Genomic DNA, 17,917 nt, shown 5'->3' on the forward strand with positions numbered 1-17,917 from the left:
CGCGATTTGTCTGTCATGCCTGATGATTGCACTCTATTCCCAGGTTAGTGATCGATCACGCCTAATAAGATTTAGAAGATCTCGAATAAGTGATCCAAAGTCGCCAATTGGTCTTTAGACTGTTTATAACCGACGGATCTGCTTTTACCGATAAAACCTAGGTTTTGCCGTACTACGGGTTTTTACAGTAGCAGTAAGAACGTGGTTTTCGCGGCGCACGATTAACGATTAACGGACTCTATGAAATTTAACGGAAGTTAACGAATCCGTTAACATTTTTTAAAGTTAACTTAAAAGTTAATCCGTTAATCGAAATATTAACTTCGTTAATTAACGATTAACGGATTAACGAGTTAATGCCCAGCTATGCCCTTCAGCTCGTTCGCAATATCAAAGCCAACTGGGTACGTATCCAAATGGACCAACGCTTACGATAATATCGTTTTCGTAGCTAGCTATCTCTATCTCTCTTCCGTATTGGTGTGACAAAGCCAGACTGCGTTTCGATTGGCGTCTAGCGTCAACCATTGTCATTTCGACTAGGTCGGCTGGTAGGAAATAGCGAGCGATTTACATTTCATGTTCGCTGAAATGACACGGAGGAGAATTCTTGCACATTCTAATTTTTTACACCGTACCATGTCAGATTGCTTTATGGTGAAATAACAATTCGGGTGTTTGGCACTGACATGTATGGGGAGTAATTTTGTGAGTGGTGAAGGATCTGAGCTAATAGCGATGTGTAACAAGAGACATTTTATTGGTTTTGTTTCAGGAGGACGTAAAAGTTTGTGATGACACTTAGTGTGATGTTGACAACAGTTGGCCCGATGAAAGGAACCAAACTAATAATATCTAGGACTAAGGCACTGGTCCCACCGCGAGCTAGTAAGCTATGAGCTATCGGCTATAAAAATGAACAAAAGATAAGCACTCCCGTGCAAATAAAAGAGACACGGTGATATTAATAGCTCACCGCTGGGCGAGTAACTATAAACATCGCCGTGTCTCTTTTATTTACGCGGGAGTGATTATCTTTTGTTCGTTTTTATAGCCGATAGCTCATAGTTTACTAGCTCGCGGTGGGACCAGTGCCTAAGCATGGAGATGTTAAACTACTGCCTTACATTAACACTGTCGAGTGAATTCAGTCGACCCATTTATACTGCTGCACCCATACAATTCTACTGATAACGTAGGTAGGTGCGTTTTCTTGATTAAAATACAGGTAACTCTCAACAGACTAAGGTAAGCAGTATAAAAACAGGCAGCAAGGTAAAGAATCAATACTTACTAACATCATTTGAGGACAGAATACTGTATAAAAAGTGAACATAAATTGTGAACGTGGAATGTATCTCGTGATGTTCCCTTTGACGCAGTTGACTTAGCGGACCTTTTTTAAAGGCTAGAATTTAATACAAGGCTAAACGGTGCGTACCTAAAACTGCGTGGGCTAACGAATTTTTAGGCTGTTTTATATTTAGTACCGAGCTGCGTAGTTTATGTCCTCTTTTTGGTGTTTTATTATTATTAGCCAGAACGTTTTTATTACAAAAAAATACTTTTACATTTATTTTAACACGCATTACTCGAGTAAACTCTCCGACAACTAAGAAGAATAAAAACATATGTTACAAAAATAAATGATCTAAGAACTGCTTAAGTCAAGTAGACATAAGGTTATTTCTTCACAGTGGGTAATACAAATAAAATTGATTTCCCACTTTTACCTACTCCCATGTAGCATCGACCAGCGCCACACAATACAATATTAATCCAATCCTTACAACATATTCAATACAGCAATATTAGAAACCTCTAGCTTGAGCATTATTAAAACGCCGTACAATTCAATAAACTTGATATGGAGGATTCTAGTGAATGTAAAAAAAATCTCCGACAAAGGCGTCATACTCGTGTCACCATGCAGACCTTATCAATATGCAAACCACGTCAACTCCGTCTCCCATTTGATTTCCTTACCACGGGTTGCATAAGATATACCCTTTTCGAACTTTTTGCGACCTGAGCAGCTTGTGGAAAGTGTTTATTGGCCATAGCAGGGCAAATATTTGAGGAAGATTACCTCGATTAAAAAATACCAACAAGAATAATCTAAATTTTATTTTAGGTTATCTGTAAGATGAGACATGAATAATTAGACAGGCAAAAACCGTAAAGGCAAGAAAGTTTCACCGAATTGACGAGAGCAAAGCAGTGTCGCCTGTAATTGAAAACTTACTTTCTTGTAAACATTTGAGGACAACAAGTATTTATCTCGAAATAACAACAGATAAGACTTTAGTAAAAAAGAACCCTACATACATAGGCCACTGTTTACCAAAGCTGGACAACAACGAGCTAAAATATGACCTTGAAAGTTTTCTGATTTAACTCGCTTATACTTTGATATTGTTTACATTGTAGCTAGCTGAACAAATATTTGAACAGGTCGAGCATCTTGAAACAACAACAGGCAAGACCAACAGAATCATGAATATCATGAGTCTAAAATTAGCGTACCTGTTCACCTGAGCCAGATGAACAATGTCTACGAAAATAAGTATAATGAAAAGGAAGACATAACGGCGAAAACGCCTACGCGATGCTGGATACCTGCCATACACAAAGCCAATGACATTTATGTAAATACTCGGGAAACAATACAATATTAAGATACATTTCAATATACATTATTTGTACACACAGTATATGAATGGAATTTGTGGAAGATACATAATACTGATCAGAAGTCTACTTATTGCAATCTTTAAGTTTGTAGAACAAACTAAACTGACTAAAGATTTGCTTAATCAGTTGTGCTGTTACTACAATACGCAATATGCTGTGACTTCGCTGCATTACTAGTTTTACTCTCTAAAAATATAAGTAGGAGTAATTTGTAAGATGAAGAGTCGCTTGGAAATTTCTCCTAACTTATTCACTTTCCGTAAAACTTCAAAGCGCCAACTTGTCTTAAACTTTACAAGTAATCAGACTCGGCTTACACGACAGCCCAGCGAATAAGATTTTTGCCCAGGGAAAACACTTTTCTGCTAAGATCTCCAAGTGCCTTATATGGATTTACTGGGTAGCATTTTTATGTATTTCGTTCGTCGTGTCGGGCCATAAAATATGTTTATGAGCCATTTCTGTTAGCGAAAAATGCCAATCCCCGGAAATAACTGTCGAAAATGAAGAATTGCTTCTGTAGTGCTTGGAAAGGTGACCCCAATTAGTATCAAGTATCTATAAAATCAGTTGCGAGTTGGGGTCGAAGAATGATCCTCCTCTATAAATACGTGAGAGAAGAGCTAAATCTCTTAAAAAGACTTAAAAGAGCACTAATAGCATTTCTACAGAGCCACGAACCCTGATCTTCCTGATTTGATGAAAAGTGGACGGTTACTAAAAATCCACATTCGCAATAGATCCACGAATACGATAATATAAATTGGAGGTGACGCATAACAGTTAGATGGCATCAGAACGGTTGAATCGTCAGCTATAATCTTTACGATCATCGGAAGGGTTATGGTCGAGCAACACGGGACCCGGTCGTAACAATAACATATATTCGTAAGTTAAATATACTCTTGGTTACATTTTCAGTCGCGGCGAAGGAAAGGTATTCCTTTTTAACGACTTCGTGCGACTTCCTACTGACTTTCGGAGAAGTTTTTAATACGATTCCCTGAACGCGGTGGAACGCAGACTTGGTGATGATTTGAGGGATTTGTTTTTATATATGTAACAAGTTTCTCTGATTTTCAGGTGGCTAAAACACACTTGTGCCCGTGTGGTGACGGGTTAAGAGTTTCACCACCCCCTTTATTCCCGTAAAAGTCGACCTTGGGATATGAGTTAAATTGTGGCGTAGGCTACTGGCAACCTGTCACTGCAATGTCACAATTTCGTTTTCATTCAACTCCTTATTTTCCAGGCGTGGCACTGAAACTTGAGTAGTTTCATGTGCTCTGTCCTGTCTACCCCTTTATGGGATACAGGCGTGATTGTATGTAGGTATGTATGTATGTAAAACAAACCAATTGAACATCTTAGGAGTATACAAATTCTAGAGGATTGCATTCGTTTGAAGATTCTTCGCAAGGTCCATTAATTCGACCGTTATACGTTTATTTTGATGAGCCAAGAAAAGGGTACTTTATCTAATAGCTTACTCGCCTTAACTTTGTTTGTAACTTACCGCTTGTTAAGTATTTAGCGAGTCCGGTTACGTTTTCACCGAAATGGTATATTTTTGTCTTGGGAACGAATGAAGCAGGAAAAGCTTCTAGGTAGCATTTATAAAAAAAGAAAAGAGACTTAAGAAAAAGGGTTACGGTTCATAATATACTTAAAAAAATATAGAAAACATGTGCTTCATCGACAATATAATGTTTCTCTCGAACGTCAGAAAAATCTTATTGAACTTGTGCGAATAGTGTTTGATTGAATGGAATCTAAGGAAGTTAGTTCATTTGACATTATTTGTTTCGTTGGTGTACGAAGATGGCGAACACACATGTATTAGTTTAGGATAACATTTTCTTGTCTATCAGCAGGGGTAATGTCGTTTTCATCTAATAAAAGTCTGGCAGGTGCTCTATTTTATCAAAAAGATACGTGTCTTCTAAGGTGATTTTCGAAGTTGCCTAAATATACATACATACATATAATCACGCCTGTAACCCATAAAGGGGTAGACAGATCACATGAACTACTCAAGTTTCAGTGCCACTCTTGGCAAAAGGGGTTGAAAGAAACCGAAATTGTGACATTGCAGTGACAGGTTGCCAGCCTCTCGCCTAAGCCACAATTTAACCCATATGTCACGGTCGACTTCTACGACACCTACGGGAAGAAAGGGGGTGGTGAAATTCTTAACCCGTCACCACACGGGGCCTAAAGATAATAGACTAAATTAACATAATAAATAAACATGAACACAAAATGTCAATGTGATTTCAATTTATACTGATGTCTAAAACGACCATTATATTATCAAAGAACAATTTACATTGTCACCATAAATTTCAATTGAGATGTCCGCGTTATTGTTAGCAATAGCAAGTAGGTACAATGATAAAATTATAAGTATATAAACATAAAATATAAGACAATCTTAGTCAGTAAAATAGAGGCAAATGTAGGTACTATTAACACTATTTGCATGTGTTGTATAAAAACATAAAAATAACTTAAACCAGAGTAGGTAACTACATCTCAGACATTAAGTTCCTGCGATTTCGCAAGCAACGGGCCAAGCTAGTTTATGATAAAGTTACTTTACAAGAGACATAATGAGGCGTATCTCGGCTCAGAGGTTATAAATGTTTTAAATAAGTAAAGCAATTTTACCAGTTTTATTATACGCGATCCTCGTGCCATGAAAAGGGCACTCAGGGGCTGTGCGTAATAAAAGCTTTCGAGTTAAAAAGGACATCAAATTGTGCCCAAACCATATGTCCACAATATTCTGTTAGAATATTTTTATTCAGGGACTTATTATTTCAGGGACATGTTTTTGCGCACAGTTGTCTTTTATTTTCTTTTATGTTCACTAGTATAGTACATTACGATACAAGTGCGTAAAAAAGGAAGTTCGAAACGAGTGGCGATAAATTAAAACACGACCAAAGGGAGTGTTTTAAATCGACACGAGTTACGAATTTCCTTTTTGCACGTGTATCGTACGACGTTTTTCAGTACAGATGGCACTCCGAAGTTTCGACCTGACATATAATGAACCACTTCTCGCTCTCGAAACACTCTAAAAAACACCATCTGTACTGAAAAAACTGTTGTGTACTTACTTAGTTTGGCTATCCGAGGTAGGTACGTATACGTAGGTAAGCTTTCAAGGGAGCGTAGTCTTCCTTAAATGTTGTGGAAATAAAAACCAAGATACTTTAATATTAAAGCTTAAAAATGATCTCTTAAGCATACCCCGCGTGGTGACGGGTTAAAAAATTCACCACCCCCTTTCTTCCCGTGGGTGTCGTAGAAGTCGACTGTGGGAGATGGGTTAAATTGTGGCGTAGGCAAGAGGAGGAGGAGAGGAGAGGATAGGATTTCTTTCAACCCCTTTTTGCCAAGAGTGGCACTGAAACTTTACTTTAGTAGTTCATGTGCTCTGCCTACCTCTTTATGGGATACAGGCGTGATTACATTTATGTATGTATGTATGTAAGTCTTATTCGTGCCACTGCCACTGCAAGAATATCAGCGCCTCTTTGGGTCAGAAAAAACAATCATTCAAATAAAAGGGATCCCTTACATCAACCTAACTTCCCATCATATTCGTCAACAGTAGCCTTTTAAAAGCCGCCATGACAGTTTTCTTGAGCGAATGTCCATTAAAATATGGCCCAAGTGCGTTCGCATAACTGATACAAATACAGGGGGCGCGTGTCGCGCGTGGCTCGAATATCAAAATAAATGTATTGGTAATGGCGAAGAATGGAGGAGAGATGCGACATTTTGGTAAAGTTTTAAGGGCCCGCTAAGATTTTAAAAATGTATGTGGGTCGGATTTATCTCACATACTCTGTATTTTCATCTTTACTTACGTATTTGACAGAATTTCAGCGATGGCGGATAACTAGAACTTTTAGAAAGGCTGGTCTGAAATTGGACAACCAGTCTAGATAAAAGAGTTTACCTACACAGGCTCTGTCTTAACGCCTAACGTAAGGAAGATTTTAGATGCAGTTTTTCGAAGCAGTTGGACATTTTTGGCATAGGTAAATGGAATAGGTAATAGCCAAATTTGCAAATAGTTTCAGCAAAATGTTTGTATTGGCATTTCTTTACGTTTCCTCCTGCAATGCACAAACACAATTCAAGACGTTATGTTTGCTTAAGTATTATATATGTTACTCGTAGAAGACAAGTATTTGGAGGCAAATAACAGGCTTATTGATCGAGCCCCTTAAGACTTGCCGTATTGGCCGTGAACGGGTGGTACCTACAATAAGCCGGCCAAGAGCGTGTCGGGCCACGCTTAGTGTAGGGTTCCGTAGTTTTCCGTATTTTTCTCAAAAACTACTGAACCTATCAAGTTCAAAACATTTTTCCTAGAAGGTCTTCATAAAGTTCAACTTTTTTGATTTTTTTATATTTTTTAAACATATGGTTCAAAAGTTAGAGGGGGGGGACACACTTTTTGTTCCTTTAGGAGCGATTATTTCCGAAAATATTAATATTATCAAAAAACGATTTTAGTAAACCCTTATTAATTTTTAAATGGCGAAACTATAAGGGTTCCTAGTTGACTACGGAACCCTAAAAATGGCTAGACGGAAGGATATAAAGAAGTTATTAGTTTTGTGGTTATTCGAGTTGATAAGGCATCTTTGTATCGGCTTGATTGAAAATATTGTAGCATACGTGAAAGCTGGTACGACTTTTATATGAAAATACATAGGGTATAAAGTTTCATCCAATATTTTCGCTCGACAAATCATTATCGTCGAGTATTCAATATCGTTTTCTGTTTGAAACATAAAACGAAGCTAGTTTAGATATCTGAATAAAAAAGGAATACGAATTATTTTTAAAATATATTTTTATCCACCCAAATCTAAAATATGTTCATTCGGATCACTCGCGGAAATGCTATTTAAATGTCTTATTTATAGACATTCTTTTTGTATAATTTTTAAAGATACATAAGAAAACGAACTTAAGACATATATGTATAGTCTCTGCCGTTGTTATTGGCCATTGGCCACCACATAAATATTACAAGATATGTCCTATTAAATCAGAAATAAGTCTTATTGGTATGAGTGGCTTATATCTATGTATACACCGTGTTTCACTTAACACTAAAAACCTGAAAACTGTTTGTTCAGAATCGAGAGTAGAATCGATTGAGGTATATCTTGATGGGGGTAATATTTTTTGTTTTAATTTGTATTATTAGTTATTGTTTACGTGCCCATTCTACAAATTCGTAATACAACATTGTGCATATCATATTGTTAGAGGTTGTATACCTTTTTCAGTATTTAAGGGTATTAATACTGGCTGGTTACTTGGACGATTTTTTTTTCTGCTACGAAATAGACGTTGTGCGTCAGTTTAAATTTAAAGTTTATCATAAGTCATAACAAACTGAACTCGTACCTAATTACAACCTTGACATTTTGAATTTTAGGTTTAAATTTGCTTACTGAGTCACCTGTCCAATTTGAAGTTTACTGTGAGACAGGTTAAAGTGCTTTACATTGCTATAGCTGTCTATTGGTAAACCTTGTGTCGTTGCAGTAACGTACACAATTAAACAGTTTGAAGGCTTATGATGGTAGCTAGCAATTATTTTATTGAGTGTAGAGTTAAAAGCCGAGTAGAGCTGCACAGAAAATTAAAAATTCAATTTAAACAAATAATAATTATCAGATTAAAAAATGAACATTCTAGATACGTTTAAAAAAATAAAAATCAGTTGGGGTGTCTGAGGTTTTGAGTGATACCGGAAACACGGTGTATTTATAAAATCATTTAGATATCCTTATATAGGAAAAAACGACGTTTCTACCGATAGAATCGATGCTGCTTGTACGTTTACCTACAAACTATCGGTGGGTACTTCCTGAATCGACGCTTCCGTGACATTTATCATTGCTATCAGACAGTCCCTTTCAGGCCTATTTGGTCTTAATATTCGCCTATTGAACTACTTCAGAAATGTCGATAAAAATAAATAAAAGATGCATGTCACAATCATAGATAGTATAATGGTAGATAATGTACTATACGAGTGCGAAAGCAGGACGTTCACGAACGAGTGGCAGTATCTACATTAAAACCAGATCGAAGGAATTTTTTTTAAATCGACACGCATTCGAATTGCGATTACCTATTTGTACATCTAATTATATAAAAGAAGAAACTAACTGACTGACTGATTGACATATCAACGCATAGCCGAAACCGTTGGTCCTAGAGATTCCAAAATTGTTAATTTTATGAATAAATGAATATGAATATGAATAATATTACTTTTAGTACGCGGGCGAAGAAGCGGGAAAAAGCTAGTAATTACATATATCTTTTTGACAAAGACGTGTAGATTCGAGCTAATCAAAGTAGATTTTTTTTTCTTTTTTCTTTGTTAAATGTCAGTGGTTACAATGTAAGAAATAAAATGAGAACAATAATGGCGTTCTCAATGGAAGGTGTGGCCGTCGGCCAAGTGTGCAAAAATAACTTCGGGTAAAAAAACAATTACGCGTATCGTCCTCATATTACGTAACTGAAAATCGTTTCTAACTAACCAGGGAACATATTAAATTATTTTGTTAAATCATTTTTGTTTGTTATTTTTAATTAGTTACACGACGGGTTAAGTAATCACCTTTCAATCGAAAACAGTCATTTTTTCCCCACATAGGCACTGATCCCACCGCGAGCTAGTAAGCTATGAGCTATCGGCTATGAAAATGAACAAAAGATATGCACTCCCGAGCAATAAAAGACGGCGATATTGATAATTCACCGCAGGGCGAGTAACTATAAACATCGCCGTGTCTCTTTTATTACACGGGAGTATTACAAGGGAGACTTTTGTTCGTTTTTATAGCTCATATTTTACTAGCTCGCGGTAGGATCAGTGCTTTAGAGTGATCCCGGCCGTTGTCAGTGTCCGCTCTCGTACTTCCTTTAATCTACTTTTCGCAGTCTCACAGTCCTGAGCATCCTCTCATGTAAGCCCGCTTACGCTATGTCCGCGTTGATATCAAGAGTTAATAAATTGTTTGTTTCTATATCTATACAAACAAACCAAATCAAGGTTGAACAGGCATCTTCTGGGCGAGGTCACTCCATCGTAGGCCACGTCTTTTCCTGAGTAAGCCCATTTATAATAATAAAAAAAACGAAAAAGAACGATATTTCTTTCAATGCGACTTATGCGACGTATAAACAAAGATATATTCTTGTTTTCAACAAGTGACAATTCATTTTGTATTAGGACGAATCTAGTAGGTAATTCTAATTTTAATGTTATTCAATATAAATCGATGAGAAACCAATATGTTTTGGTCTTATTTCCGTCTATATTATATTGTTTATTGAAAAAAGCCGCTGTCTCTATCTAAGATTGGAGCAAGCTATGAACCAAAGACATATGTAACTCCGTATAGACAGATAAAGTCTAAGAAAAAAACGTATTTCAAAACCATGATGAAAAAGGTACGGTGGCCAAGATGGCGTTACACCTTTGGGGAATGCTCGGCTAGATGGCGCTAGTAAAAATATTTGACATGAGTTAAAGAGGATACGGTAGCGAAAATGCTAAAATGGAAAGGAGCCCCCCTTTCAACTTGGGAATTTTAGTTAAATATACAAGTGTTATTAAATAGATTTATCGAAAAAAAATTGTCCATTACGAACAACTCAGTCAAAAGATATTTCAAAAAAATCTTTAAATCGAGGTTCCGCTCTCGACTCTTTCCTCCTTCAAAACTTAATCAATCGGAACGAAATTTGAGAATCTGAATAACAATAAAATAATCTATGTCGGACCGTTTAGCTTTTTTGGTTAATTGTTACCAATCTTGAGTATCATACCTTTTTTTGCGCCACAATGAAAAAAGCCGTTTTTGGAAATTTTTGATTGGCTCTAGAGTCTTTAAAAAGCAGAATATCAAAAAAATCAAAACGGTCCGACACAGATAAAAATAATAACAATCTGTGTTGAAAAAATCATTGCTCTATCTTCAAAAACCAGGGAGGAAATAGTCGAGAGCGTTTGTATGGAGAATTGACCCCTACCGTATCGTCTTAACTCATATCAAGCTAAGAATATGGGCCAAATTGTAAAAACTCAGGTTCAAAAGTTTTAAGCCTGTGTTGAGAGATGGCAGTCTATGCACTGTGAAAGTAAAAGGTGTACTTTGACAGTATCTCTCTATAATACTCGATCTCTTTGCTATGAACGAAGTAACGCACGTGTAAACACAATCTATAAACAACGTGCTTCTTTTATCATAATCTACAGGGTGTAAACCTAATACGGGCGAACCTCTTAACGGTGGTGAGTATAGGACATAAAAAATGGAATTAAATAACTTTTACTTAAAATTGAAATATTTTTTTTATCCATACAAATTAATTCGGCCCGCACGTAATGCAAATACACTCGCGTTAAACGCTCGTTGACAGTTGTCATTGATTGTCATCGCAACCACTTTTACAGTACATTGCTGCTGGGAAATTCTTCAAAAATTAATTATGGGCTGAAAATTAAGAGTAACTCAAAAACACCTCTTAATTAATGATAACAATATTGAATTATATGCCTGGTTTCATTTATCGCCCTTATTACGTTTACGCACTGTATATTAAAAGATTATAATGCTCCGTCAGCTCCGTGTACGTTTAGATTTCTCATTATACTTACTGATAATAAAAGAAAATCGTTTTTGGTAACATTGGCCTATGAGGCAAGGGATGATCGATTTTACATGTACAAGTCAGCAATTCCCGAAAACTTGTAATACATTTGGATCACGTCTCCGATTTGGATAAAAATTGGTAGGCTGATAGTCCATGATGCTGAGCAAGATCCACTAGGTTTTCCAAAATGTCCTAGGTTGATTGTATGAAACTTTCCTATTTAGTTACCGAAAATGTATAAAAATCTGGTAACAAAAAAGGAAGGTTTCATACAAACTACCTAGGACATTTTGGGAAACCTAGTGGAGCTTGCTCAGCATCATGGACTCTATCAGCCTACCAATTTTATATCAAAATCGGAGACGTGATCCAAATGTCGGTACAAACTTTTCGGGAATTGCTCAAGTACCTTCTCATTCCTTTTTGAATCCCTGGATACTAGTGGATACTCACATTATAGAAGATTTTCTTAGATTTTCACTTTTTTACTATTATGAATGAGGAGAGGAGTGTCTTTTCAAAAGGACTTATTTCTATAATTCAACAAGGTTTATTTCTCTAGGAAGACATTGATAAAAATAACGTCTGTTGCCTTATAGAAATAAGTCCTTTTTAAAAGACACTCCTCAAATGGGCTTACTCTTGGCCACAGACTAGTCAAAGGCAAAGACGTGGCCTACAATGGAGTGAGCTCGCCCAGGACTCCCAGGAGCCTTGGCTTGCCTTTATTAGGTATTTTGTTTATTGTAAAAATTACGAGCGAAAAACCGTTTAACACAAGTTTCTAAATAATCCAAATACTCCTCGCTGTTTTAATAAATAAACATTCGACAAGTAGACCCCTAATAGTTTATCGATACATAAAATTGTATCAAAACATTTTCAATAATCTTAATAAACTACGTTTGTATGAAAAGGCAAATCCTCTTTCTTACTTAATATTGGCCGAGACTGTGACCGAAGTACGTGGTAGAAAGGCCTTTGCCCAGCTGTGGGACGCAATAAGCTAGCAAATTGATAATAAGAGCTACGCGGTCAGCTGTCATAAAAAGGCTTGCCGAGAACAAATTATTCTGTTCGTCTTCAGGATAAACAAAGGAAAAATATTTGCCACTTCCAAATAATTTTATAAATAATCCCTTTCTTAGTTTCCGCCTGCGTTTAAATTGTATTGTATTCTACTCGCTGATTGTTTGATAAATAAATAATAAGTCCACGTTTAAACCGCTGCTATGGGTACTAATTGTACCTACACCTAATAATAAAATTGTACTCGTAGTATAATAATAGTGTTTTCATGGAAACATTATGTGTGCAGCTATCAACTGAGTACAATTTTAAAATCATAGAGTACGTAATAACTATTTATGGCAAGTTCTCATATTTAAACAATGCGTCTGTGTATACTGTACGGTGTACACAAACACGAAAGATTAGCGTAATCATTCTCATGTTTTCATACAAGTGCTGCCATCTATCGAACAGCGCCACAGTCAGCCAAGTTATAGAAGAACGAGAGTTGTCACAGAGAGAACATTCGCTCAGCGTTTTATAATAGTTTCGGGGCTGAAATATAGAGGGCGCTGTAAACATTGACCTAATTAGATGAAATTTCCGCTGATGAAATCGTTTGAAAAAAGAACCGGAATCGATAACAAGCGTCGAGTGAGAATATTCTACTTTTAGTAATCGTTTCCTGCAGTTAACTACTGAAAATGCTTATAATTTCGCTTAACCATGTTCTTGGATGTTTCAATAACCAGTTAGAAGTAGGGCTCAAAAATGATCAATTATTTTATTTTATATATGTATAGAATCGGATTTTTTTTGCAAGACGTAATTCAATATTTAAAAAGTATGTATGTCATCGAAAGACCTAGAAACGCATGTAGCTAAGTTCGTTCAACATTCCAAAAGTAGGTCAGAATGATACTTTGCTGGAACATTCGAATCGAACGAAAATCGATTAGTAAACAACTTAGTGCAAGGTCAAATGACCTAATTTTTGTAAACACTTCAAACCGTTCGGTTGTTGTTTAACATATAGGTAAGGGGTGTGATGCAATAGATAACCTGTTTATTAAAAAAAACTTACGTGATTTGAATTGATGGACCAGGGACGCACAATCAGCCGAGTGGTGGTAGTCGTAAAGGGAATGACCCACTAACTCGTCCTTGCCGAAACCCAGGGTCTTCGTCAGACTGTAAAATAAAATAAAAAATATTTAAAAAACATTGTTATATAAAAATTGCAAGCATTGTAATAAAAAAAACTTATCCTATCAAGTACCTTCCTACGTCAAATAAACACAATTTTATTCAAGTTGAATTCAAAGACAAAAAAAATGAATTACTTATTAAAAAAATAATGATTGATGATGAAGGGCTGTCATTTCTGATTAACAACGAAATTAGGCTAAAAAGGGTTAAAGTACAACACGGCAGTAATGCAACCGAAATGCCAAGGTTAGCAAAAGTAAAGTAAATATCGAAAATAGTAATAATATTTTGTTAAGAATTACAAAGAAAGTCCTACATCCTTCGTGAAGGTCACTCGCAAATGAGGCCAGACTTCCTATGTTTAGGTTATGACTGTTATGATAGATTTGCCGGTAGGTGACCTTGCGTGACCTAGCTAATGCCACTCCCTTTATATCAGGTATTTAAGTTGTTCCAACAAAATTTTGACCAAAAAATCCAAAAAAGTCAAATAATAAGTCAGGTATCTCAGCTGGTTATTGTCCTAAACTTACAAAGTTGTTCGAATATCCCGCCATTTCTGCCAAATCCAGAAACTAAAACACTATCCTTCACGGATTTATTTACACATACACTTATTTGACAACACAGAAACTATACACTCCACAACACCATTTAAACATACAACAATACCGTCACCCGTAAGTTTATCTCGGACTATGTACAAAACCGCGAAATCACTCGTGTTTAACCTACAAAATACATTTGAAGGTGATATTTTTGTTGATATTACCCGACCGCGTTTGGTAGTGCGATCTCAAAGGGCGCGCATGTCAGTTCAGTGGCCTCTTTCACTTCGTCAGATAAAGCGGCTTTCGGATATTTTTTACAGCGCCACCTTTTGCGGCGATAAGGAAATGGTGGGTATTGTAGCTGTCTAAGGAACTGAATGCCGACGTACTTTCAACACATAAACAAAGATGGCGGAGCATAAGAGTTTTAGAAACTATTAAGCTGCATTTTAAATATTTTCCTTCGTTGAATGTTCGTTGAATTGATGTGCTTCATAAGATATAGGTTATATATGTTGGAAATAAAGAACAAGCCAACTCACCATGCCGTTAAAGGCAGTTGTTGAACACAACTTACTTTAAAGAGCTATCTATCACCAATGCAGAGCGATGGCATGAGAAATAAAGCATTGTTGCTCCTCGCTCCTGTTTGCTGGATTTTTCTTCAGATCAAACTTAGTAACAAATCTACTTACGTGTCATCAATGTACATAAACTTCATATCCAGACTATGCTTAGTCAAGAAAGTCTTGCTGTCCAGCGGTATCTCTATATTAGAAGGGTGCGGTATGGGACGACCGACGGCGACCAAAGAAGGACACTTGGCAGATTTCTCGTCTTTCTTGTCTTCAGAGTTGGGTTTTTCGGTCTCTTGGGGCATCAGCATGTGACCAGTGACATGGATAACCTGGAAGGAGATGGAACTGTTAGTGGTATGAACTTTACGTGACGATCTTTAAGATTTTTGTGAAAGTAATAAGAATAGGCTAGTAAGAATTACAGGCACCATACCTTTGGTTGATGCTCGATTAGTTGGCAACACTGATTAATATCCCCTTTTGTGTTAGTGAGTAGGAATATAGAGAATTAGTCCGTTTTCACATTATCCGATCCGATATCGGATGTTGGAAGGATTTCAATGGAAAAAAATCCAAGATGGCGCCTGTAATGTATGGGATATCGGTCCTACATCCGATATCGGATCGGATAATGTGAAAACGCACTTACTGCCAAAGAAGAGTGTGTAGTCACAGTACATAGACTTCCGTCTCTCGACACAGGATTAAAACTTCTGAACCTAAGGAGTTTGGCCTTAGCCATAACTATTCTAAACTTGATATGTGTTCAAATTGTCAAATTTATTAGCGCCATCTGCCGAGAACCAACTATAGGTGTGGCGACATCTAGGGGACCGTGTAGTTCTCTCGATGATTCCGATACGTTTTTTTCTTACACTTTATCTGTCTATACGGAGTTATAATATATGTCTTTGTATGCCAGTGAGTGCCTATAATTCTTCATTATTTTTGATAAAATGTTGGCCTTATAAAAATAAAACAAGCGCAGCGACTATGACATACAGTCAGGAGTTCTACATTTTTTAGTTTTTTGTAAAGTGACGAATGCAAATTAGTTGCGCATTAATAAAGAACTATTATCAACAAATCTTTTGTGTAAGTTTAAACACATTTAGAACAGCTGTTCACGATTATTGCATCCAATTTATTAATTACCCGTAACCTACTTTGCACAATGTTTCAAAACAAGTTTTGATATCCATTATTTTGGTATAATTAGCAAAAACAATCACGCAACTTTCACGGATTGTTCTCGAACACAACACGGAAATATTTAAATTACTAACGAGTTATCAATTTAGGACACATAACAAAGGGCATGATGTTAAAGTAACGACTTATTGTGCCTTCGCCGTGATTAATTAGAAACAATGTATGCTTCTAAGGGCTTCATTCTATTTGATCGTGGTATAAAGAATTAGATAACTATAGAAACACATATTATATATACTTTCGGTGACTTTTAAGCCACAGGCACTTTTTTGTAAGTTTAATGGCATGTTTCACAATCTGCAGCTATATGGCAGATAAAAAGTAACGCTTTCTCTTTCTTTCACCTGCAATAAGAGAGGGTGTTATTTTTATCTATATATAAGTAAACTGATCTTAAAAGAATCCATTGCTGGGCAGCGTAGATACCTAACTTAACTACCTACATATCAGACGCAAATCGAGCCGACCGTCTTGCTGACCGTTTGACCGAAGAACTTCACAAATGTCACCATGGTCTGTACACTCTCTATTATAATAACCCTCTAAACAAGTCACAAGTCATGGTCACGGGGGTCACCAAACTGTCTATTAGAACTATCTTAACTATATTTTCATTCTTAGGTTATTTAAGAAATCGAACCTTGAAAGAAGCGGACTTGAGATGCACATTCCGCCTCTTGCTGGTCAGAGTACACTTCAGACGGAGCAGCAGATCGCGCCGACCGTCTTGCTGACCGTTTGACCGCAGAGCTTCGCGGATCTCGTCATGGTCACGGGGGTCACCAAACTCTCTATTATAACTATCTTAACTATATTTTCATTCTTAGGTTATTTAAGAAGACGAACCTTGAAAGAAGCGGACTTGAGATGCACATTCCGCCCCTTGCTGGTCAGAGTCCACTTCAGACGCAGCCGCAGATCGCGCCGACCGTCTTGCTGACCGTTTGACCGCAGAGCTTCGCGGATCTCGACATGGTCATGGGGGTCACCAAGCTCTCTATTACAACTATCTTAACTATATTTTCATTCTTAGGTTATTTTAGAAGACGAACCTTGAAAGAAGCGGACTTGAGATGCACATTCCGCCCCTTGCTGGTCAGCGTACACTTCAGACGGAGCAGCAAATCGCGCCGACCGTCTTGCTGACCGTTTGACCGCAGAGCTTCGCGGATCTCGATATGGTCACGGGGGTCACCAAGCTCTCTATTATAACTATCTTAACTATATTTTCATTCTTAGGTTATATAAGAAGACGAACCTTGAAAGAAGCGGACTTGAGATGCACATTCCGCCCCTTGCTGGTCAGAGTACACTTCAGACGGAGCAGAAGATCGCGCCGACCGTCTTGCTGACCGTTTGACCGCAGAGCTTCGCGAATCTCATCATGGTCGCAGGGGTGACTGAACTCGAACACGCTTTGGCCCATGATTTCCATCTGTAATAAAAAATAGTTACCTACATCATAAATATTTCTAAGGCAGTATTACTTTTTAATTTTTTTTTTAAATCCATTGCAATAATAACAAAGGTATCAAATAAATGTTACAGGAGAATGGGGAGGCACACTTAAAGGATATGACAGATGGCGCCACCTTATTAGTCCATTGCACAGATAAAGAATTTCATACGTGAGAGCGAGAAGATGATATTATTTTTCTCTCTCACACATATGAATGACAGTGACATGCCTAGGCACTAGCACAGGCGCCGCCTGGCAGGATAAAATGTCAATGTGTCTCCTCATTACACTTTGTAGTCTACTAAGTATACAGATATCATAATTCATAACCACAGAGTAGTAATAGAACAGAGGGAGTTTCACTGAAGACCGGCTGTGACCCAACAATGGCGGACGTTTTTTTTTTTAATTTTATTTTATGGCTTGGTGGCGACCTTTCAAGCCAGGAATGGCAGACGGTTTGCGATGTGCAAACACGATTTAAAATC

General features: G+C 37.1%; 1 protein-coding gene across 1 annotated transcript in view; it reads right to left on the reverse strand.

The window, feature by feature from the left end:
• LOC125232825 (hypoxia-inducible factor 1-alpha-like) overlaps nucleotides 1–17,917 on the reverse strand; it is a 135,753-nt gene that overhangs the window by 89,652 nt on the left and 28,184 nt on the right. The window contains 3 exon segments of the mRNA XM_048138616.1: nucleotides 13,505–13,611; nucleotides 14,876–15,087; nucleotides 17,229–17,405. Of these exon segments, the coding sequence (XP_047994573.1) occupies nucleotides 13,505–13,611; nucleotides 14,876–15,087; nucleotides 17,229–17,405 (496 nt within the window).

Source organism: Leguminivora glycinivorella, chromosome 13 (assembly GCF_023078275.1).
Source record: "Leguminivora glycinivorella isolate SPB_JAAS2020 chromosome 13, LegGlyc_1.1, whole genome shotgun sequence".
In the NCBI taxonomy this organism is placed as follows: domain Eukaryota; kingdom Metazoa; phylum Arthropoda; class Insecta; order Lepidoptera; family Tortricidae; genus Leguminivora; species Leguminivora glycinivorella.